Raw genomic sequence first — 17466 nt, 5'->3', positions numbered from 1 at the left:
CGTTTCGTCGGCCATTTTTATTCCTCTCTGTTTACCAACAATCCGTTAGCAATCCTCTCACACATTCATATCATCACAACACCAGCTCTTGCCACGGCTGTTCGGAAGGTTGACGCAAAAAAATCGCTGTTTGTAAATTTATTTTGAGTCGTTACACGAAATTTCAAGTTATTTGAAGCCTACGATTCAAGTTCGAAAACCAAAAATCAATACAAATGGTCATGACACGTGAACTCTCTCCCGTTTCAAAGGTTAATCGTTTCGGTTGTTTTTTGGCCGGGCTGCCAGATAAGAACCACTATGCGCAACAAGTTATACACATTGTTGCGAATAAAGCTTACAAGGAAATTTGATACAATAATTATTTAGTATAACTCGGATGCATTTAAAAGCAATAATAGAAATCAGACGATCAGTTTGTAAAGGAAAATGAAATCACTTTATGATCAGATGCTCTAATGGAAACATGAATTCATTGTGGATACATGTTGAAAAATGTGCATTGATTAGATATCCAATATCGATTGTCAGGTGCTAGGTATATTTGCTAGATTAGAAATCACATTGATTTTGAGCAAATGTGCAATCAGTTTACCCGCGATTTCTCTCATCGGCACAAACTGGCCTCTCTGCTGCCAATCGGTCAAATTAAGAGCACCCGAACCGCGCGGCACCCGAACGGGCGATTCTCTCATCGCTCGAATCAGTCGCACTGTGGAACGCATCGGAGTCGTCAGGTTCGTTGTGCTTTGGATCGTTTTGATTCTCGTATTAACCGGAACGGTCGGTCGTCTGTGAATTTCTGTACTGCAAGTGTGGCACGCAATCACGAAACCCACTGTGTTGCTGTTGTTGTTATTGTTGGCAGTGGGCAGTGCTGTTCCGTCACAACGGTTATAACTCCGTTTGCGGTATGTGCTACAGAGATGCCAGGTCTGCAGATTTGTCTGTAAATCTGCAGATTTGGGGTATAGTGCTGCAGACATTTTTTGTTGTGCAGACTTTTGCAGACTTTAGAAATTCTCGCAGACTTTTGCAGACTTTTGAAATTATCGCAGACTTTCGTCTATATTTACAGACTTTTGAAATTTCCGCCTTTTTTTTTTGCTCGCCAAGTCAGTTTTGTGTGTAATACTGTGAGAAATTGCTGCCAGCAAGGCATACTTGCTGACTGCAGATTTTTTTTTCAGATTTACAGACCCTGTCTGCAGATATTTGAAATTTTTACCTGGCATCTCTGATGTGCTATTATTGGAGGGTTCATTTTTTTTCCGGTTGTTTTTGACTAAGAGCGTGCTCGTATGTCGTGCCAAGGTGAGGTGCCCCTCGTGGTTTGAGTTGAGTGTCAATTACATACATACGTACGTACTTACGTGCGCGGTGTTCCCGTCGGACACAAAGTGACCAAGTGTCAAACGGCGTGAATTCCACCGAGGATTCCTGCTCGCACGGTGTAATAATTGTGGTGCTTATGCAAATGCGCGAAAAAGCGTCTTCATTTTGAGTAGAAGAGGCGTTAGATTTACTCATCGTATCACTTCTTGACCGAGTCGTGCGGAGAAGAGCGACAACATCGGGTGGGGTGTGTTTTGAGTTTCTTTTTCGACGTGTGCTATTCTTCGTGACGACATTTTAAAAGCGCCGTATACTGTGGTGAATTGAGTGGTGAGAGAGTAGTTCCCTTGGTTGCGCTGCTTGTCGGAGCGGCAGAGTAAGCGAGAGCGAAAGAGAGGTGAGCAGCATTTAACATATTGAGGCTTGTTCACACTTTTTTTTTGTTCCGATTTATCATAGCTGGTGTGGGTTAGGAGTGTGGTGTGTGGGCTTCGTGCATTGGAAACGAGAGTGCGGGGCACATGAGCACGTGAATTCATCCGAGTTCCCTCTCGCTCAGTGCTATTGTTTTTTATTTTGTTCTCCATTTGTTGTTAAGTGGAGAGTAAATTATCGTGCTAATTGGTTTTCATCGGCGCCGAGGGAGCATCCTCTTCCTTTCTCTCAATTAGGTAATTAAAATGAATCGTCGTGTGCTTTATTGCAACAAAAAAAAAAAAACGGCGTCCGTGACTGTGCGATGTGACCTCCGTGCCAGAAGTTAAGCTGTTCATCAACCCAAACTAATGAACTGAACAGAGAAAAAAAAATAAACGGCTTCTATCACGCTAAAAGATGGCAACAAAAATACCTCTAATTAAAAAGTCACACATTTTTACCATAGGAATGGATAAACACTGAACAAAAAATTAGCACTGTGTCAAATTAGCGGTTTCGTTCTCATTTTTGAAATTCTAAATTTGACGAGAAGCAAAAGAAAATAAACATGCCACAGTCGACGGCGCGTTTGGTTGAAGCTAGCGGTTTCCTTGGATCGAAGCGGGGTGGAAACGCGAAGCAAACGCGGACGGATTCGGCACACTTGAGTGTGAAACGAAACATGACTTCTCGAAAGTCGATTGGCTGAAGGAGAGAGAGAGAGAGACGAAAAAAAAGACAAGCAAGCGTCTACTAGATGTTGAAAAGGTTTGGATCGGCAACAACCCCGCCTGCCAAAAGCAGTTGGGTTCTACGCTCCTTGCTTCGATAAATGGTTCGGCCGCGCTGAATGAATGAGTGTTATAGGTTTAAGTGGGCGTGAAAGAGAGGTACCACCAACCAACATAACGCAGGCTTTTAATGTGCGGAACCGAAACCGTGTGATGGGAAGCTGTTCAACGATATCGGCCGGCCTGCACTTCTGCTACGCCGGAGCTTGATGGGAATCGAATTGATTGATTGAACAATAACAGAAAACATGCTCATCATCGTCAGCGTAGCGTCGGAATGTGAAAACCGATGCGAGCGAGCGAACGTCAATTCCCCGGGGTATTTGGTCAAGGATGATTAGTGGCGGAACGACGTTTGCACATCCTTCAGAGTACGGCGAATCAGGGGTTATTTTTAAACGATATTAGCTTGTAAACTAATCGATCTGTTTTGCATTAATTATGAGTAAAACGAAAAAGAAGGTGGGTGGTTAAAGACAGTGACATAACCGGATGTCATGAATACGAATAGAATGGATTGTTCAAGTTGTTTGATGTTAAACATTAGCTCAATATTTTTATTCGAAAATTTGAATTCGAGTTTGTAAAAATCACTGGTACAACCCATTTATATAGCATTTATCATTTTTCGGCTATAACCATTGTTACTCTGGAACCGACAGTAGGATCCAGATAAAATGCAATCACAGGTTATAACACTACAAGATCTTGTTTGAATTTAAGTTTACCCAAATCGGTCCAACCATTTCCGAAAAAGTGAGTGTTGTTTTATATGTGTGCATGAAACACACATACATTTGCTGATCTCGACGAAACGAGTCGAATGGTATATGACACGGTTCAAAAGTTGAGTTTTACGATGATTTATTTATGAAAGGTTACGATGATTTTTTTTAATTTCTTAGCTGCAAATATTTTCATTACTAATCAACAGAACATTCTTTCGAATGCATGAATGAATTGTTAAAAATCAATGAGTTCTTGAAGTAAATGTTTCAGTTTGATTCGGTTTTTTCGTCAACCCGGCTGTGTCGCTGTCATTAGCCATCTACCGTTCCGTTTTTGGTACCAGAAATTGTATTTGCAATAAGCATAAATCGTGAAAATTTAGTTTTTCGAACAGGTTTTTTGAGTGTTTTTTTTAAAGTAGTTTTATGGAGTAGTTTTTCGAGCAGTTTTCTTTATCAAATATATATTCAAACAGTTTTCAAGCAATTTTTCGAAGTTTTTTCAAGTAGTATTTCCTCAATCAGCTCTTCAAGCCAATATTCGAGCAGTGTTTTGAACAGTTTTGACAAGCTGCATGTTTGAAGAATTTTTTTCGCGTAGTTTTCTCGAGCTTTTTCTTCGTGCAGTTCTTACAAGTAGTTTTTTTTTCAAGCTACTTCTTCGAATAACTTTTGTAGAAATTTTTGCGAGCAGTTCATTAGCAGATTTTCAAGTATTTTTTGAAACAATTTTGAAGAGTTGTTTGTTTTTATTTTCAAGCAGGTTTTCGAAATTTGTTTGAAGTAATTGTTTCAATAAGTTTTTGAAGTAGTTTTTCAAGCAGTTTTTCGAACGGATTATCAGTTTTTCTTTTTGAGTTTTTTTTTAGCTATTTCTTCCAGCAGTTCTAGTTTTTTCAACAGTTCTACGAATCATTTTCAATAGTTACTTGTTTTTTGAGTAGCTTTTCAAGCTACTTTTTTAATAATATGATTTCGAGCGGTTTTTTCTCGAGCAGTTTTTCGAAATTGTTATAGGAAATTTTTTCAAGCAATTTTTCATGTTGGTTTTCCAAATAACTCTTGTAGAAATTTTTGCGATTAGTCTAAAAGCAATTTTCTAAGTATTTTTTCGAACAGTAGTAACGAGTTATTTTTTTTGCAAGCTGCATTTCAAGAAGTTTTTTCGAAAATTTTATTGAATTGTGTCGAAAGGGTTTTGACATCGTTTTTTCAGGCGGATTCTCGCTTTTTCTTTTTTAATTTTTTTGCTATTTCCTCGAGCAGTTCGAGTTGTTTTTCAACAGTTTTACGATCAAATTTCACTAGTTGTTTGTTTTTCGAGCAGCTTTTCAAGCATTTTTTTCGATTTTTTTTGAATGAGATAATGAGATGGTTTCAAGCAGTTTTTGAAGTTATTTTTTTCTATCAGTTTTTCGAAATTGTTTTTTTCAAGCAATTTTTCAAGCTGGTTTTTTGAATAATTTGTTTTTTAAGTAGCAATTCAGGCAGTTTCTATGAATAATTTCGAAAGAATTTTTTTGAGGAGTTTTTTAAGCAGTTTTTGAAGAAGTTTTTCAAGTGGATTTTTGAGCGGGTTTTCGAGCAAGTTTTTTTAACATATTTGTGAGCATTTTTTCAAACAGTTATCACTAGTAGTTTTATTTTCAAGTCGATATTTTTAGAAAAATGTTTTTCTAAGCAGTTTTTCGAGAAAATATTCGAGTAATTCATAAAAAAATTTCTTTCACAGATTTCGAGCAGTTTTTATGTATAGATTTTTTAAGTAGTTTTTTCGAGTTGTTTTTCGGGAAATTTCTACAAATTGTTATTTTTAAAATAGTTTTTTTTAATAATTAATTTAAAAAATGTACTTTTGCAAACAGTTTTACGGGCAGTCTTTGGAGCAGTTTTCCATATATTTTCGAGCATTTTTTTCAGGCGGCTTCTTCGCGTAGTTCTTCGAGCAGTTTTTTCAACAGTTTTATAAATAACTTTTACTAGTTATTTTTTTTTCAAGTAGCAAGAAGTTTTTTCGAATTATTTTAGAAGAAATTGTTTCGAGCAGTTTTTAAAGTTTTTTTCCAGAGCAGTTTCTCGAAATTGTTACAAGAAGTTTTTTCAAGCTGCTTTTTCGAATTACTTTTTGAGAAGCTTACGTGCAGTTTTTAAAGCAATTTTTCGAACAGCCTGGACGAGTTGTTTTTTTTTTTCAAGTAGCCATTCAAGCAGTTTTTTTAAATTAGATTTTAAGAAATTTTTTCGTGTTGTTTTTCGAACAATTTTTGAAGAAGTTTTTCAAGCAGTTTTTTTAGCGGGTTTTTGAGCAGGTTTTTCATAAACAGATATTTGAGCAGCTTTTCGAACCGTTTTAACTAGTAGTTTTTTTTCAAGTAGATTATTTTTTGAAAAATGTTTTTCCTAGTTTTTCGAGAAAATATTCGAGTAGTTCTTTAAACAATTTCTTTCACAGATTCACAGCAGTTTTTATGAATAGATTTTTCAAGTAGTTTTTTGGGAAATTTGTACAAATTGTTATATTTTAAGTAGTTTTTTCGAATAATTTCCAAAAAAAATTTCGAGCAGACTTTGAAGTACTTTTGCAAACAGTTTTTGGAGCAGTTTTCCGCAGGTTTTCGAGCAATTTTCACAAGCAGATTTTTTTTTCAGGTGGCTTCTTCGCGTAGCTCTTTGAGCAGTTTTTCAACAGTTTTATGAATAACTTTTACTAGTTATTTTTCTTTCAAGTAGGTTTGCAAGATGTTAGGTTCGAATTATTTTTAAAAAAATTGTTTCGAGCAGTTTTGAAGTTTTTTCCCAAGCAGTTTTTCTAAATTGTTCCAAGTTTTTTCAAGCATTTTTTCAAGATACTTTTTAATTAATAACTTTTGGAGAAATTTTTGCGAGTAGTTTATATGTAGTATTGATGAGTTGTTTTTATTTTCAAGCAGCATTTCAAGAAGTTTGTTCGAAAATTCGTTGACGTAATTGTATCGAACGCAATTTGTTTAACTATTTCTCGAGCGGTTCGAGTTTTTTTTATCAGTTTTTCGAGCAACTTTTCAAGCAGTTTGTTCGAATTATTTTTGTAGAAATTGTTTTGAGTTGTTTTTGCAGTTTTTCTCCGAGCAGCTTATCAAAATTGTTACAAAAAGTTTTTTTAAGTAATTTTTACAAACTTTTTTAGAATAGCTTGTAAAAATTTTTATGAGCAGATTTCAAAGCACTTTTTCGAACAGCTTTGACGAGTTGTTTTTTTTTTCAAGTAGCAATTCAAGCAGTTTTTTTGAATAATTTTTAAAGAAATTTTTTTCGGGCAGTTTTTCGAGCCCTTTTTAAAGATGCTTTTCAAGCAGTTTTTTCAGCAGCTTTTCGAACAGTTTTAACTAGTAGTTTTTTTCAAGTAGATTATTTTTTGAAAAATGTATTTCCTAGCAGTTTCTCGAGAAAATATTCGAGTAGTTCTTTAAGCAATTTCTTTCATAGATTTTCGAGCAGTTTTTCAAGTAGTTTTTTCGAGTTTTTCGGGCAATATCTACAAATCGTTATATTATAAGTAGATTTTTCGAATAATTTCCAAAAAAAAATCGAACAGGCTTTGAAGTACTTCTACAAACAGTTTTACAGACAGTTTTTGGAGCAGTTTTCCGCAGATTTTGGAGCAATTTTCACGAGCAGTTTTTTTCAGGCGGCTTCTTCGGGTAGTTCTTCGAGCAGTTTTTTCAACAGTTTATCCGGAACCGGAAGTCTGATCTGGATCAACTATTCGAGAACTTTTGAAAGAATTTTAAGACCTTTTATTTGCTTCTTAGTTTGTGAAAATCGGCTAGAAAATTTCCGAGAAAATGGAGTGCGCAGTTTTAAGTGGAACACATCTTTATTTTCTATATAGGGGTGCAAAATCAGAAATTCAAGGAAAAATACAAGTAGAAATGTGGTCAGGTTTTAAACACTTACAGCTCAGTCTATTTTGCATCAATTTTAATAATTTTTAATGTTTAATAATCATCATTCGATTGGAAATATTTCTAAGTTTCGATTTGAATGTATCAAGCCACGTATTTTCAATTATAAATTTAGTATTATTAGTATTAGTAGCGGGCAGTGTCCTATTTTACCTGCTAAAAATCTCCGGTATATCGGATTTTTCCGCCATAGACGACGGTTGTGAAAGAGTAAGTGATATATCAAAGGGAAAGCATCGCTCTGATTGGTCAATCGATGCAAAAGCGAAGCTGTTGGAAGCACGCGAATCTATAAATAGAAGCACAATTATAGCTGACGTTTCGGTCCTACGCGTAGCATGCTAGAGGTAGGCTGTTGCTAGACAGCAAGACAAAAAGTGCCATAAAACGGTTTGAAGCTTTAATTGGTATGCTCTGATCTTGTGTCATGCAAGCTCGGATGGAATTCCGAGGTATGTCGTTTCGCCTGAGAAATTGACAACTACCCCATGGTAAATTTTAAGTGCTTAAGATTAATTTCTATTTTTTATAAAATGAACTCGATTGATAATGAAAAGAAGTTTATCGCTTCAACCGAGTATCGTAGAGAAACTTAACGCCATAAAAATAACTGCTTGCGTGCAAAACTTGTACACAAGCTGGTGAAGGTGAAGAGAAGTTTAAATATCGAGATCGCAAGTATGTACAAAGATAATAAATAAATAAAGATACAATTGCATACATTTAGGATATTGATGTAATTTCGTCGGCTATGAAACAAATACAAATCACGACAAACAATGTTCGGTGTTGGTTCCAAATCAAGATCAATCTAAGCAGACTCTCGTGCAATTGCGGATTCAAAAGTGTGACGATTGATTGAACTGTTTGATTGTAGATCATTCGAAATTTTGGTTGCCTTGTTCCACATCAATGGCCTGAACAACCCCATGGGGCTGATCCTTGCAGTTTTTTAATAAATTTGCACATATTTTCTTTTAATTCCGGAACCAGAAGTCGGATCCAAACGTAATTCAAGAAAATTGTATGAGGCCATTAGACCTTTCATTTTAATTTAAGTTTGTAAAAATCGGTTCAGCCATCTCTGAGAAAATTGAGTGGAATTATTTGTCACATACACACATACATGCATACATACACACACATACAGACATTTTGTGATCTCGATGAACTGAGTCGAATGGTATATGACACTTGGCCCTCCGAGCCTCGGTTGTAAAGTCGGTTTTCACAGCGATTGCATAGCTTTTCTATATAAGAAAGTCAAAAATGATGTTGCTGCGTTAAATACAACAATAGATATTTAGTTCTAGTCATTCTTGAACAGAGTAAATTTTTAAATGGCGGCTCGTAGTAAAGTAAGGTATATTCTCGTCAAAACGCGTCGCTTACTCCTTGAAATTTTTTATCCCGAAAAGGGAATGCCAATAAACCATCTGCTTCATGATGTCATGCTTATTTCCGTTTGAGCGAATTTATATTTCTAGTAAACCTATCCTAGACTCATTAAAAATAAAAACAAAACCAACTAATTCGATTCATCTCTATTTCAGACCACAACAACTTAATTGCTCGATTCAAGCTTCACATGGAACTCAAACAAAACACGGCAGCTCGGAAGCTCGCTTAACCTGTGTCGCGTCCTGTGTCCACTAAAATACGAACAACAACCGTTACCCGGTGCTGCTGCTGCTGGCAAACAGAAGGTGAATCCGCGCGGAATTGTGCTAATTAATTACCTATTCCACCGCTTCCTCCCCGTTGACGTTCGTCGGTCGATAGTTTCATCCTCGTTCAACGGAGACGTGTGTTGACGGGTAACAGAAAAAAAGTCATAATAAATAATTAATCAAATCCCTTCTGTTACTTCGATGTAGTGGACTAGACTTGGTGGTTACTTGACTGGCACCGGCTTGTTTAACTCGATTAAAACCGGCAGGCATCGACTACTGGGGAGACGAGTCGGTAATCACTGGTAACTAACTGGCTTACGTGGGTGCTATGCAAATATCTTCGCCGTACGCGGAACGGTTGGTGTTGGTAGCAGCGGGCTGGATAACATTGTGTCCAGATTGATGACGGTGATGACGCCGATGTTGATGATGATGATCATGGTCGCGGTGATGGCGGTAACGAAAGCCACCAATTAGCATACAATCGCGTAAATCTGCACGAATGTCATCCGTTGAAGCGGCTTGTATTAAATTAGAAGAAGAATAAGAAAACGTAAGAAGAGCTACAAGTGATCAGAAGCCGACAGTGAGTAAGAAGAGAAGCGTAGAAAAAGTATCATACCTTAACCGAGCAAGTGGAAGAAAGGGAACAAATCAAATTGTGAAGGAAAAAAAATCGCGAAACAGCGAAAAAAAAAGTTTACTCGTTTACTTTTAGTTCTGGTCGCGTTCACCGAGGGAATTTCTGTTTCTTTGGTGCATGACCAAAACCTCTCGAACCGCGCTCCGTTCTTTCCTGACCGGGCGAAGGGAAGAGGAGAAAGAAATGAGCAGCAACAAAACCGAAATCAGTGATTGTTGTTGAAATTAAACCAGATAAAATCCCACGAATCAAAAAAAAAACAGGAACCGACCGACCCGAATAGTGAAGCGAAACTAGCTGAGTAATAAGTAATAATAAAAATAATAATCAATATTTGGTGCGCAGGCGAGCATATCTCGAAGAAATTCAGCGAAGACTGAAACGAAGCAGTAATAAAATTTAACGGTTTCGGATTGAAAAAGCAGGGAAAAAATTGCTGATTGATAAATTGATTGATTGTGCATTTTTTTCGTTGTTGTTGTTGTTGGTGTAGTTGTGGTTGTTGTTTCGAATCCGTCCGAATGTGTGTATGATTGTTTGTGCAATTTGCGCCAGCTTTCGCGCGGTTCGATCGAAGCCAAGTGAGCACCAATAAAAAGTAATTAATCGCAATCAAACGTGTGCATGTTGGGAGCAGCTCCGACTATCAAAACCGACCGACAAGAAGAAGAAGAAGCAAAAAAGTATCGTAGCAAGCGAGGATGAATGAAGCAGCGGCAAGGCTATTCTTTCCCAGAAGGCACGAAAATTGTTTCTGAATTAGGTCTGTTTTTGTTTTCGACCTTTGCTGTTTTATTTGCTGTCTGGTTCGGTTCGGCGAAGGTGTTCGTGTGTGTGTGCGGTGTGTGGAACCAGTTTTAAGCCACGGTACAACTAAGAATCGAAAGTGTGTTGCTCCCCCCTCCCACAAAGGGGCGCGAAGCGAAGAAACGCAAAGCCCGAAAATTCAATTATAGTAAGGTGCTAATTTCCGAGTGCCACAGCCAAAGGCTCGCAGCCAAGCCTGATTTAATCGGTCCATTACCGGGAAACCTGATCGCGAGTTTGTGATTATACGAGCGATCCTGATTTGCGAATTTGAGTCCGGGAGATCGTGACAGTTTGAACAGAACACAACAGAAGGAATGTATCCGGCACCGACTAGACATCCGTCAGCTGGGGTAAGTAGTTAGACCAAATTTTCATAAAAAATTGTGACATACAAAATCATTGCAGAATGTTGCTGTAATATATATGTTTATGAGAAAGGCATTATTACCCTGATAGGTGGTCTAAGACAAGTGTTCATCTTTTCATGCTTACCCACCCAGCAACTGAAAACGGTTACGATGGCATTGCCTAGACATTACTGATCAGTACGGTAAAATTTCATCTTCAATCGAATAATATAAGATGAAAATGAAATTAGTGGCCGCTGACCGTCAGCATATCCCTACTAATTCATTATTTGACTTTTGCTACCAATTTCAAGTGAAGCTCCCAGAATTCATTGTCAGTTGAATAATCGTACCTAGTCATTTGAAGTTTTGCTTGCTCAGTTTCAAGTACCCAATAGTCTAGCTGCTTCATTGCCTTCGCTCTTGGTAGTAAGCAAGTTCAAACGAATAAAAATAATAAAGTATTAAAAATGAAAACTGAAGGTGGAAACAATAAAGTTATGTGTATTCGGTGATTGATATTTCAGCTATCTGGGTTGTCTTTCATCTATTATCTTGAACCAATTCGAATGTTTACATGAGCCTCACTTGAAGGCCGCTCTCACACTATTGAAAGAGATATTTTGTTACTTCAAGAGATCGACTGACGGTGGTTGAACTGAGCCTCGATTGAAGAGAAACGAGTGATGAATTGAATGCTGACCGTTCGTGCCGTCAGCAAACATTGTGTGTGTCAAAGAGTGCGGTTTACTGCAGTAGAGAGATCGTCAATGTATTCCACATTCCGTTTTCAATTGAATTGAATGAAGTTTCACTGCACTGTTACTGATATACAAATTATCATAATTCACAACGAACGGCCTTTTTCAGGGCCACCAGCTGCTGAATATCTTACTTACGATAAATCTAGGACTGGGTGTCAAAACAAAATTGAAAACTACGTCTGTTAGATTTCCTTGATTTGGCAAGCCATCTGTGGTTATGCAAAATGAATTTGTTATATATCACGACGGATGTCTTCAAATGCACTTTCTACCCTACCGGTGGTCTCAGCGAGGAAAGACACAGTTTTGATTGGATTTGTAATCCTGTCACTAATCCTCGTAGGTGTTTTCTATGTTTATTGCATATGTTTTGCTTATTGTGTTTTTCTATTTCTGCCATGTATACGATCTCTGCTCTTCTCACTGTTTTGAATGTTTCGCTTGTGTTTCATTTGATTTTTTTTGTAAGGTAACGGCACCTCCAGCTCTAGTAGTCATTTCAATTTTTTTTATTCTTCAGTACAATTTCCATCTAGAGCGATACACTTGACCCATCGGTCTTCCAACATTTGGATACCCTTAAAAAAAAAAGATTTATCAAGGCCTTCAAAATAGGCTTTCGTTTCTGAAATGACCTCGGCATTCGACTAAAATTTCTTTTTCTGGAGAAAGCTTTTCAGGTTTGGAAGTAGACAATAGTCGTTGGGGGCCAGGACTGAAGAATATGGGGGATGGAGGACCAATCCGTACCGGAAATCAATTTCACCGTTGCTTTTATCCATGAATGCGCTGGTGCGTCTATTTCCATAGCTTGATGAGAACTAGAACTCGTCTGACACGATCAGCTGTTATTCAAACAATAGAGGATTGATAGTCATGAAATTTGGTATTGGGTCACTTAGAGGCTAGTTCTCAACAAAAATATACCCGATTCGAAACTATTCACGTCTTTTCTGTGAGAGGCCCGGGACTTACTTTTCATTCCATGTAGTACGAAAACCATTAGTTAGAATAAGATCTGCTGTTTCTGCTCGACCGATTGACCTTTAGGGTAAGATGAAAGTTCTCGCGTCGCTATAACAGCAGTACTGAAAATTGTTTAAACTACTTTTTCTGCAGTACTGCTTCCTACAGCCGAAACAAAAAACAGCTTGGAAACAGCTAAAAATGCTGTTCGAAAATTACTTGAAAAACTAATTGTTAATTGCTCAAAAACTGTTGAAAGGCTGCTATGATGCTATGAGCTTAGAAACAGCTCAAAACTGTACGAGAAACTTCTCGAAAATTGCTTGAAAAACTACTCGAGAAGTGCTCAAAAACTGCTCCAGAAAACTGCATCCAGAAAGACTGCTAGAAAATTGCTCCAAACGGGCCCAAACACTGCCTAAAAACTGCTCGAAATATGAAAAAAAAAACTTTCTTGAGAACTTCATAAAACTGCTTCAAATCGCTTGAAAATTACTCCAAAAACTGTTCGGAAATAACTCAAAAACTGTTCTAAAAACTGCCTGAAAAGACGACACAAAAAAACTACCCGAGAACTACTCAAAAACACCTCCAGAAAACTGTACGAAAAACTGTTTGAAATTTGCTCCAAACGGGCTCAAACACTGCTTAAAACCTGCTCGAATGCTGAACAAAAAACTTACTTAAAAACTTCATAAAACTGCTTAAAAATGCTTGAAAATTACTCCAAAAACTGTTCGGAAATAACTCAAAAACTGTTCTAAAAACTGCTTTAAAAGACTGCATAAAAACTACCCGAGAACTACTCAAAAACTCTTCTAGAAAACTGTACGAAAAACTGCTTGAAAATTGCTCCAAACAGGTCTAAACACTGTTTAAATAATGTTCGAAAGCTGCCCGAAAAAATGTTCAGAAATCGTTCAAAAACTGTTTAAAAACTGCCAACAAAGACGGCTCAAAAATTGCTCTAATGCCTGCTTCAAATAACTACTCGAAAACTTCTCTAAAAGCTGCTCAAAAACTTCTCCAAAAATTCCTCGACCTGCTCAGAAACTGTGTGAAAACTGCTAAAAAACTACTTAAAAACTGCTCTAGAAACTGTTTGAAAACAAATTGCTCGAGTTGCTCGTCAAACTGGTAAAAAACTGCTCTTACAATGGCTCGAAAGCTACTCGAAAAACAACAGGAAACAGTTAAAAAGCTGTTCGGCAACTACTCGAAAAACTAATTGAAAATTGCCCAGAAAACTGTTGAAAGGCTGCTATGATTGCCAAAACTGCTTAGAAACAGCTCGAAAACTGTGCGAGAAACTCCAGAAAACTGCATGAAAAACTGCTTGTAAATTGCTCCAAAACGGCTCAAAAACTGCTCTAAAACCTGCTTCAGAAAACTACTCGAAAACTGCTCAAAACTATTCCAAAAATTTCTGGAACTGCTCAGAAATTGTTTGAAAACTGCTCTAGAAACTGTTTGAAAACAAATTGCTCGAGTTTCTCGGAAAACTGGTAAAAAACTGCTCTAACAATGGCTCGAAAGCTACTCGAAAAACAGCTTGGAAACAACTAAAAAAGCTGTTCGAAAACTACTCGAAAAACTAATTTAAAATTGCTCGAAAAACTGTTGAAAGGCTGCTATGATGCCCTAAACTGCTTAGAAACAGCTCGAAACCTGTACGAGAAACAGCTCGAAAATTGTTCGATAAACTACTCGAGAAGTGCTCAAAAACTGCTCCAGAAAACTGCACGAAAACTGCTTAAAAATTGCTTCAAACGGGCCTACACATTGCTTAAAAACTGCTCGAAAGCTGAACAAAAAACTTACTTAAAAACTTCATAAAACTGCTTAAAAATGCTTGAAAATTACTCTAAAAACTGTTCGGAAATAACTCAAAAACTGTTCCAAAAACTGCTTTAAAAGACTGCATAAAAACTACCCGAGAACTACTCGAAAACTCTTCCAGAAAACTGTACTAAAAACTACTTGAAAATTGCTCCAAACAGGTCTAAACACTGTTTAAATAATGTTCGAAATCTGCCCGAAAAATGTTCAGAAATCGTTCAAAAACTGTTTAAAAACTGCCAAAAAAGACGGCTCAAAAATTGCTCTAAAGCCTGCTTTAAAAAACTACTCGAAAACTTCTCTAAAAGCTGCTCAAAAACTTCTCCAAAAATTCCTCGACCTGCTCAGAAACTGTTTGAAAACTGCTAAAAAACTACTTAAAAACTGCTCTAGAAACTGTTTGAAAACAAATTGCTCTAGTTGCTCGTCAAACTGGTAAAAAACTGCTCTAACAATGGCTCGAAAGCTACTCGAAAAACAACAGGAAACAGTAAAAAAGCTGTTCGACAACTACTCGAAAAACTAATTGAAAATTGCCCAGAAAACTGTTGAAAGACTGCTATGATTGCCAAAACTGCTTAGAAACAGCTCGAAAACTGTGCGAGAAACTGCTCGAAATTGCTTGAAAAACTACTCGAGCAGTGCTCAAAAACTGCACGAAAAACTGCTTGGAAATTGCTCCAAAACGGTTCAAAAACTGCTCTAAAGCCTGCTTCAAAAAACTACTCGAAAACTGCTCAAAAACTTCTCCAAAAATTTCTCAAACTGCTCAGAAACTGTTTGAAAACAAATTGCTCGAGTTGCTTGGCAAACTGGTAAAAAACTGCTCTAACAATGGTTCGAAAGCTACTCGGAAACAGTTGAAAAGCTGTTCGAAAACTACTCGAAAAACTAATTGAAAATTGCTCTTTAAAACTGTTGAAAGGCTGTTATGATGCTCAAAACTGCTTAGAAACAGCTCGAAAACTGTACGAGAAACTGCTCGAAAATTGCTTGAAAAATTACTCGAGAAGTGCTCAAAAACTGCTTGAAAATTGCTCCAAATACTCCCAAACAGGCGCGTAGCCAGAGAAAATTTTCGGGGGGGGGGGGTTTAGAACATGGTGATAAATCAACACATGTACAATTTATATCACAATGTTTCCCATGGGTTATAATTTTTTGTTTCGGGGGGGGTTTGAACCCCTAAAACCCCCCCCTGTATACGCGCCTGCTCCCAAACATTGCTTAAAAACTGCGTGAAAGCTGAACAAAAAACTGACTTAAAAACTTAATAGAACTGCTTAAAAAATGCTTGAAAATTACTCTAAAAACTGTTCGGAAATCTCAAAACCTGTTCTAAAAAACTTCTTAGAAAGACTGCACAAAAAACTACCCGAGAACTACTCAAAAACTCCTCCAGAAAACTGTACGAAAAACTGCTTGAAAATTTCTCCAAACAGGTCTAAACACTGCTTAAATAATGTTCGAACACTGCCCGAAAAAATGCTCAGAAATCGTTCAAAAACTGTTTAAAAACTGCTCAAAAAAATCTAAGGCATTCCGAAATCAACGCAACATTAGAGAAAGATAAAAAAAGGATCGTTATTATTCCCTCTCTCAACCTTAACAATAAACACTGATTCGTGTCTCTGAACTGTCCAATCTTCCATCGATTCAATTGCGCGTTTTCAGCGTTGTTTCGGGGTTTGAAGATTCCATCGTGTAAATAACATGTCCCCGTCATGTGTATGTCGTACATCATTTTGACACGCTTGTGCGCTTGTCCTCTACGTCTGGCTCTCGAAGTTTCCGAAAAGTGGAAACTCACGGTAGTTGCAATTCCCCAATCAACCAATTTTCGCTTGTAGCTTATCAGTGGTAAATCACTATGGCACCACTTTGATGGTGTTGTAAGGGCCCAACTCGTATCGGAACGGTGTTCAATTGCTTCATTTCGTTGCGTCAGGATTCGTTTTTTGTTTCTGGTCTGGATTTAAAAATGGGATAGGTAAACAACTATTCATTCATACGTCATTCTGGGTAAGATGGATTTGATCTCAAAAACCCGTAGTGACATACGAAAACCAGGACATATGATTCGCCATGCAAATTGATTATCATCAAAGGTCGAACTGCTCATTGAATCTACAAAGAGGCAAATAAGTTGACACCAGAAAATGAGATTCTGCGCCGATATACCAGCAATAAACAATGTGCCGTTTTTCGAGAGGACTGTGAACCGTTGAATTGAATGAATGAATCGAGCGACAAGAAAAAACAGAACAATCAAGCATTCGTCCCACAAATAAATCGAATCAACTTAATTAAACAATCTACACCATCGCAGCATGTAATCAATCATCGAGTCCGAAAATACTGCCATTTGAAAAAGAGAAAAAAAAACCTAACAAACCCGCGACCTGTGATCTCCCACGAGCAGTCAATGGTGTACCAAATTCAGTTGTCACTTTCGGTTGCTTATCGGTGCGCGATTCCCAAATCGTGATTGTCGTCACATCAAGTGGCGTCAAGTGCCTGCTCGAGTTTGCCTCCCGTTCTTACCCGGCCCCCCTCCCCAATCATGACACAACTCGAACAGTCACAGTCAATCGCGGTGCGAAAAGTCGGTTATTTTTAATGTCGAGTACTTCTTCTACTTGTTGTTGTTGTCGCGTTCCTGTTTCATGTTCAAGCGGGTTGTAATTGAACATTGAAACACTCGTAACACCTTTAGACGACGCCGAACTGTGTGTTAGGTAGAGGAAGGGGGTAGGAATTGATGCTGGTGGCAGTCAAAAGTGAATACCACAAGTCTGTTTACTGTGCAGAGGCATCATTTCGAGAGGGTTGGGTTGATTTAGTCTATCGAAATTACGCGTGACGAGTGCGCGAAACCGCGTACCGCACTTCTACTTCCAGTCTACCGCCGAGATTACTCCTCCTCCTCTTCCTCCAGTGGCAGTGGAGAGTAGTTCAGAGTGTCAGAGGCTTAGGCGCAGTAAAACCGCAAGTTTGCTTGCTCCCGTGTCAGCCCGGGCAGGATCTGACGACTTTGGCTTGATTGCGGATCCGCGCTACCGCTTGACTGCCAGAGTTGATTATTCATCACATCATCATTAGCGCAGACACAGGGTGCTCCCTTTTCTGCGAGGTGAGTGTCTGTTTGTTCGGTGTATTTCAGAGAAGCCCCAGAGCACAGAGCGGTGGCCTACATGCGCTACATCATC

The 17466-nt window shown here is 37.9% G+C and overlaps 1 protein-coding gene across 12 annotated transcripts in view; it reads left to right on the top strand.

Moving 5' to 3' along the window:
• The first annotated feature begins 712 nt into the window (after window positions 1-712).
• Window positions 713-17466, top strand: part of LOC131431510 (protein groucho) — a 407749-nt gene continuing 390995 nt past the window's right edge. For 9 of the 12 annotated variants that reach the window (XM_058597284.1, XM_058597281.1, XM_058597280.1 and 6 more), the window contains exons 1-3: window positions 719-911; window positions 1291-1732; window positions 8769-10691. In XM_058597284.1, coding sequence (XP_058453267.1) covers window positions 10656-10691 — 36 coding nt within the window. In that variant the 5' untranslated portion in view covers window positions 719-911; window positions 1291-1732; window positions 8769-10655. Of the gene's footprint in view, window positions 912-1190; window positions 1733-8768; window positions 10692-17466 lie in introns of all 12 variants that reach the window. The other 3 variants (XM_058597272.1, XM_058597273.1, XM_058597274.1) reach the window with 3 other exon arrangements.

The sequence above is a fragment of the Malaya genurostris genome, chromosome 2, assembly GCF_030247185.1.
Source record: "Malaya genurostris strain Urasoe2022 chromosome 2, Malgen_1.1, whole genome shotgun sequence".
NCBI lineage: Eukaryota > Metazoa > Arthropoda > Insecta > Diptera > Culicidae > Malaya > Malaya genurostris.
Note: the sequence above shows the minus strand (reverse complement) of the source record. Positions and strands in the feature narration are given on the sequence as shown.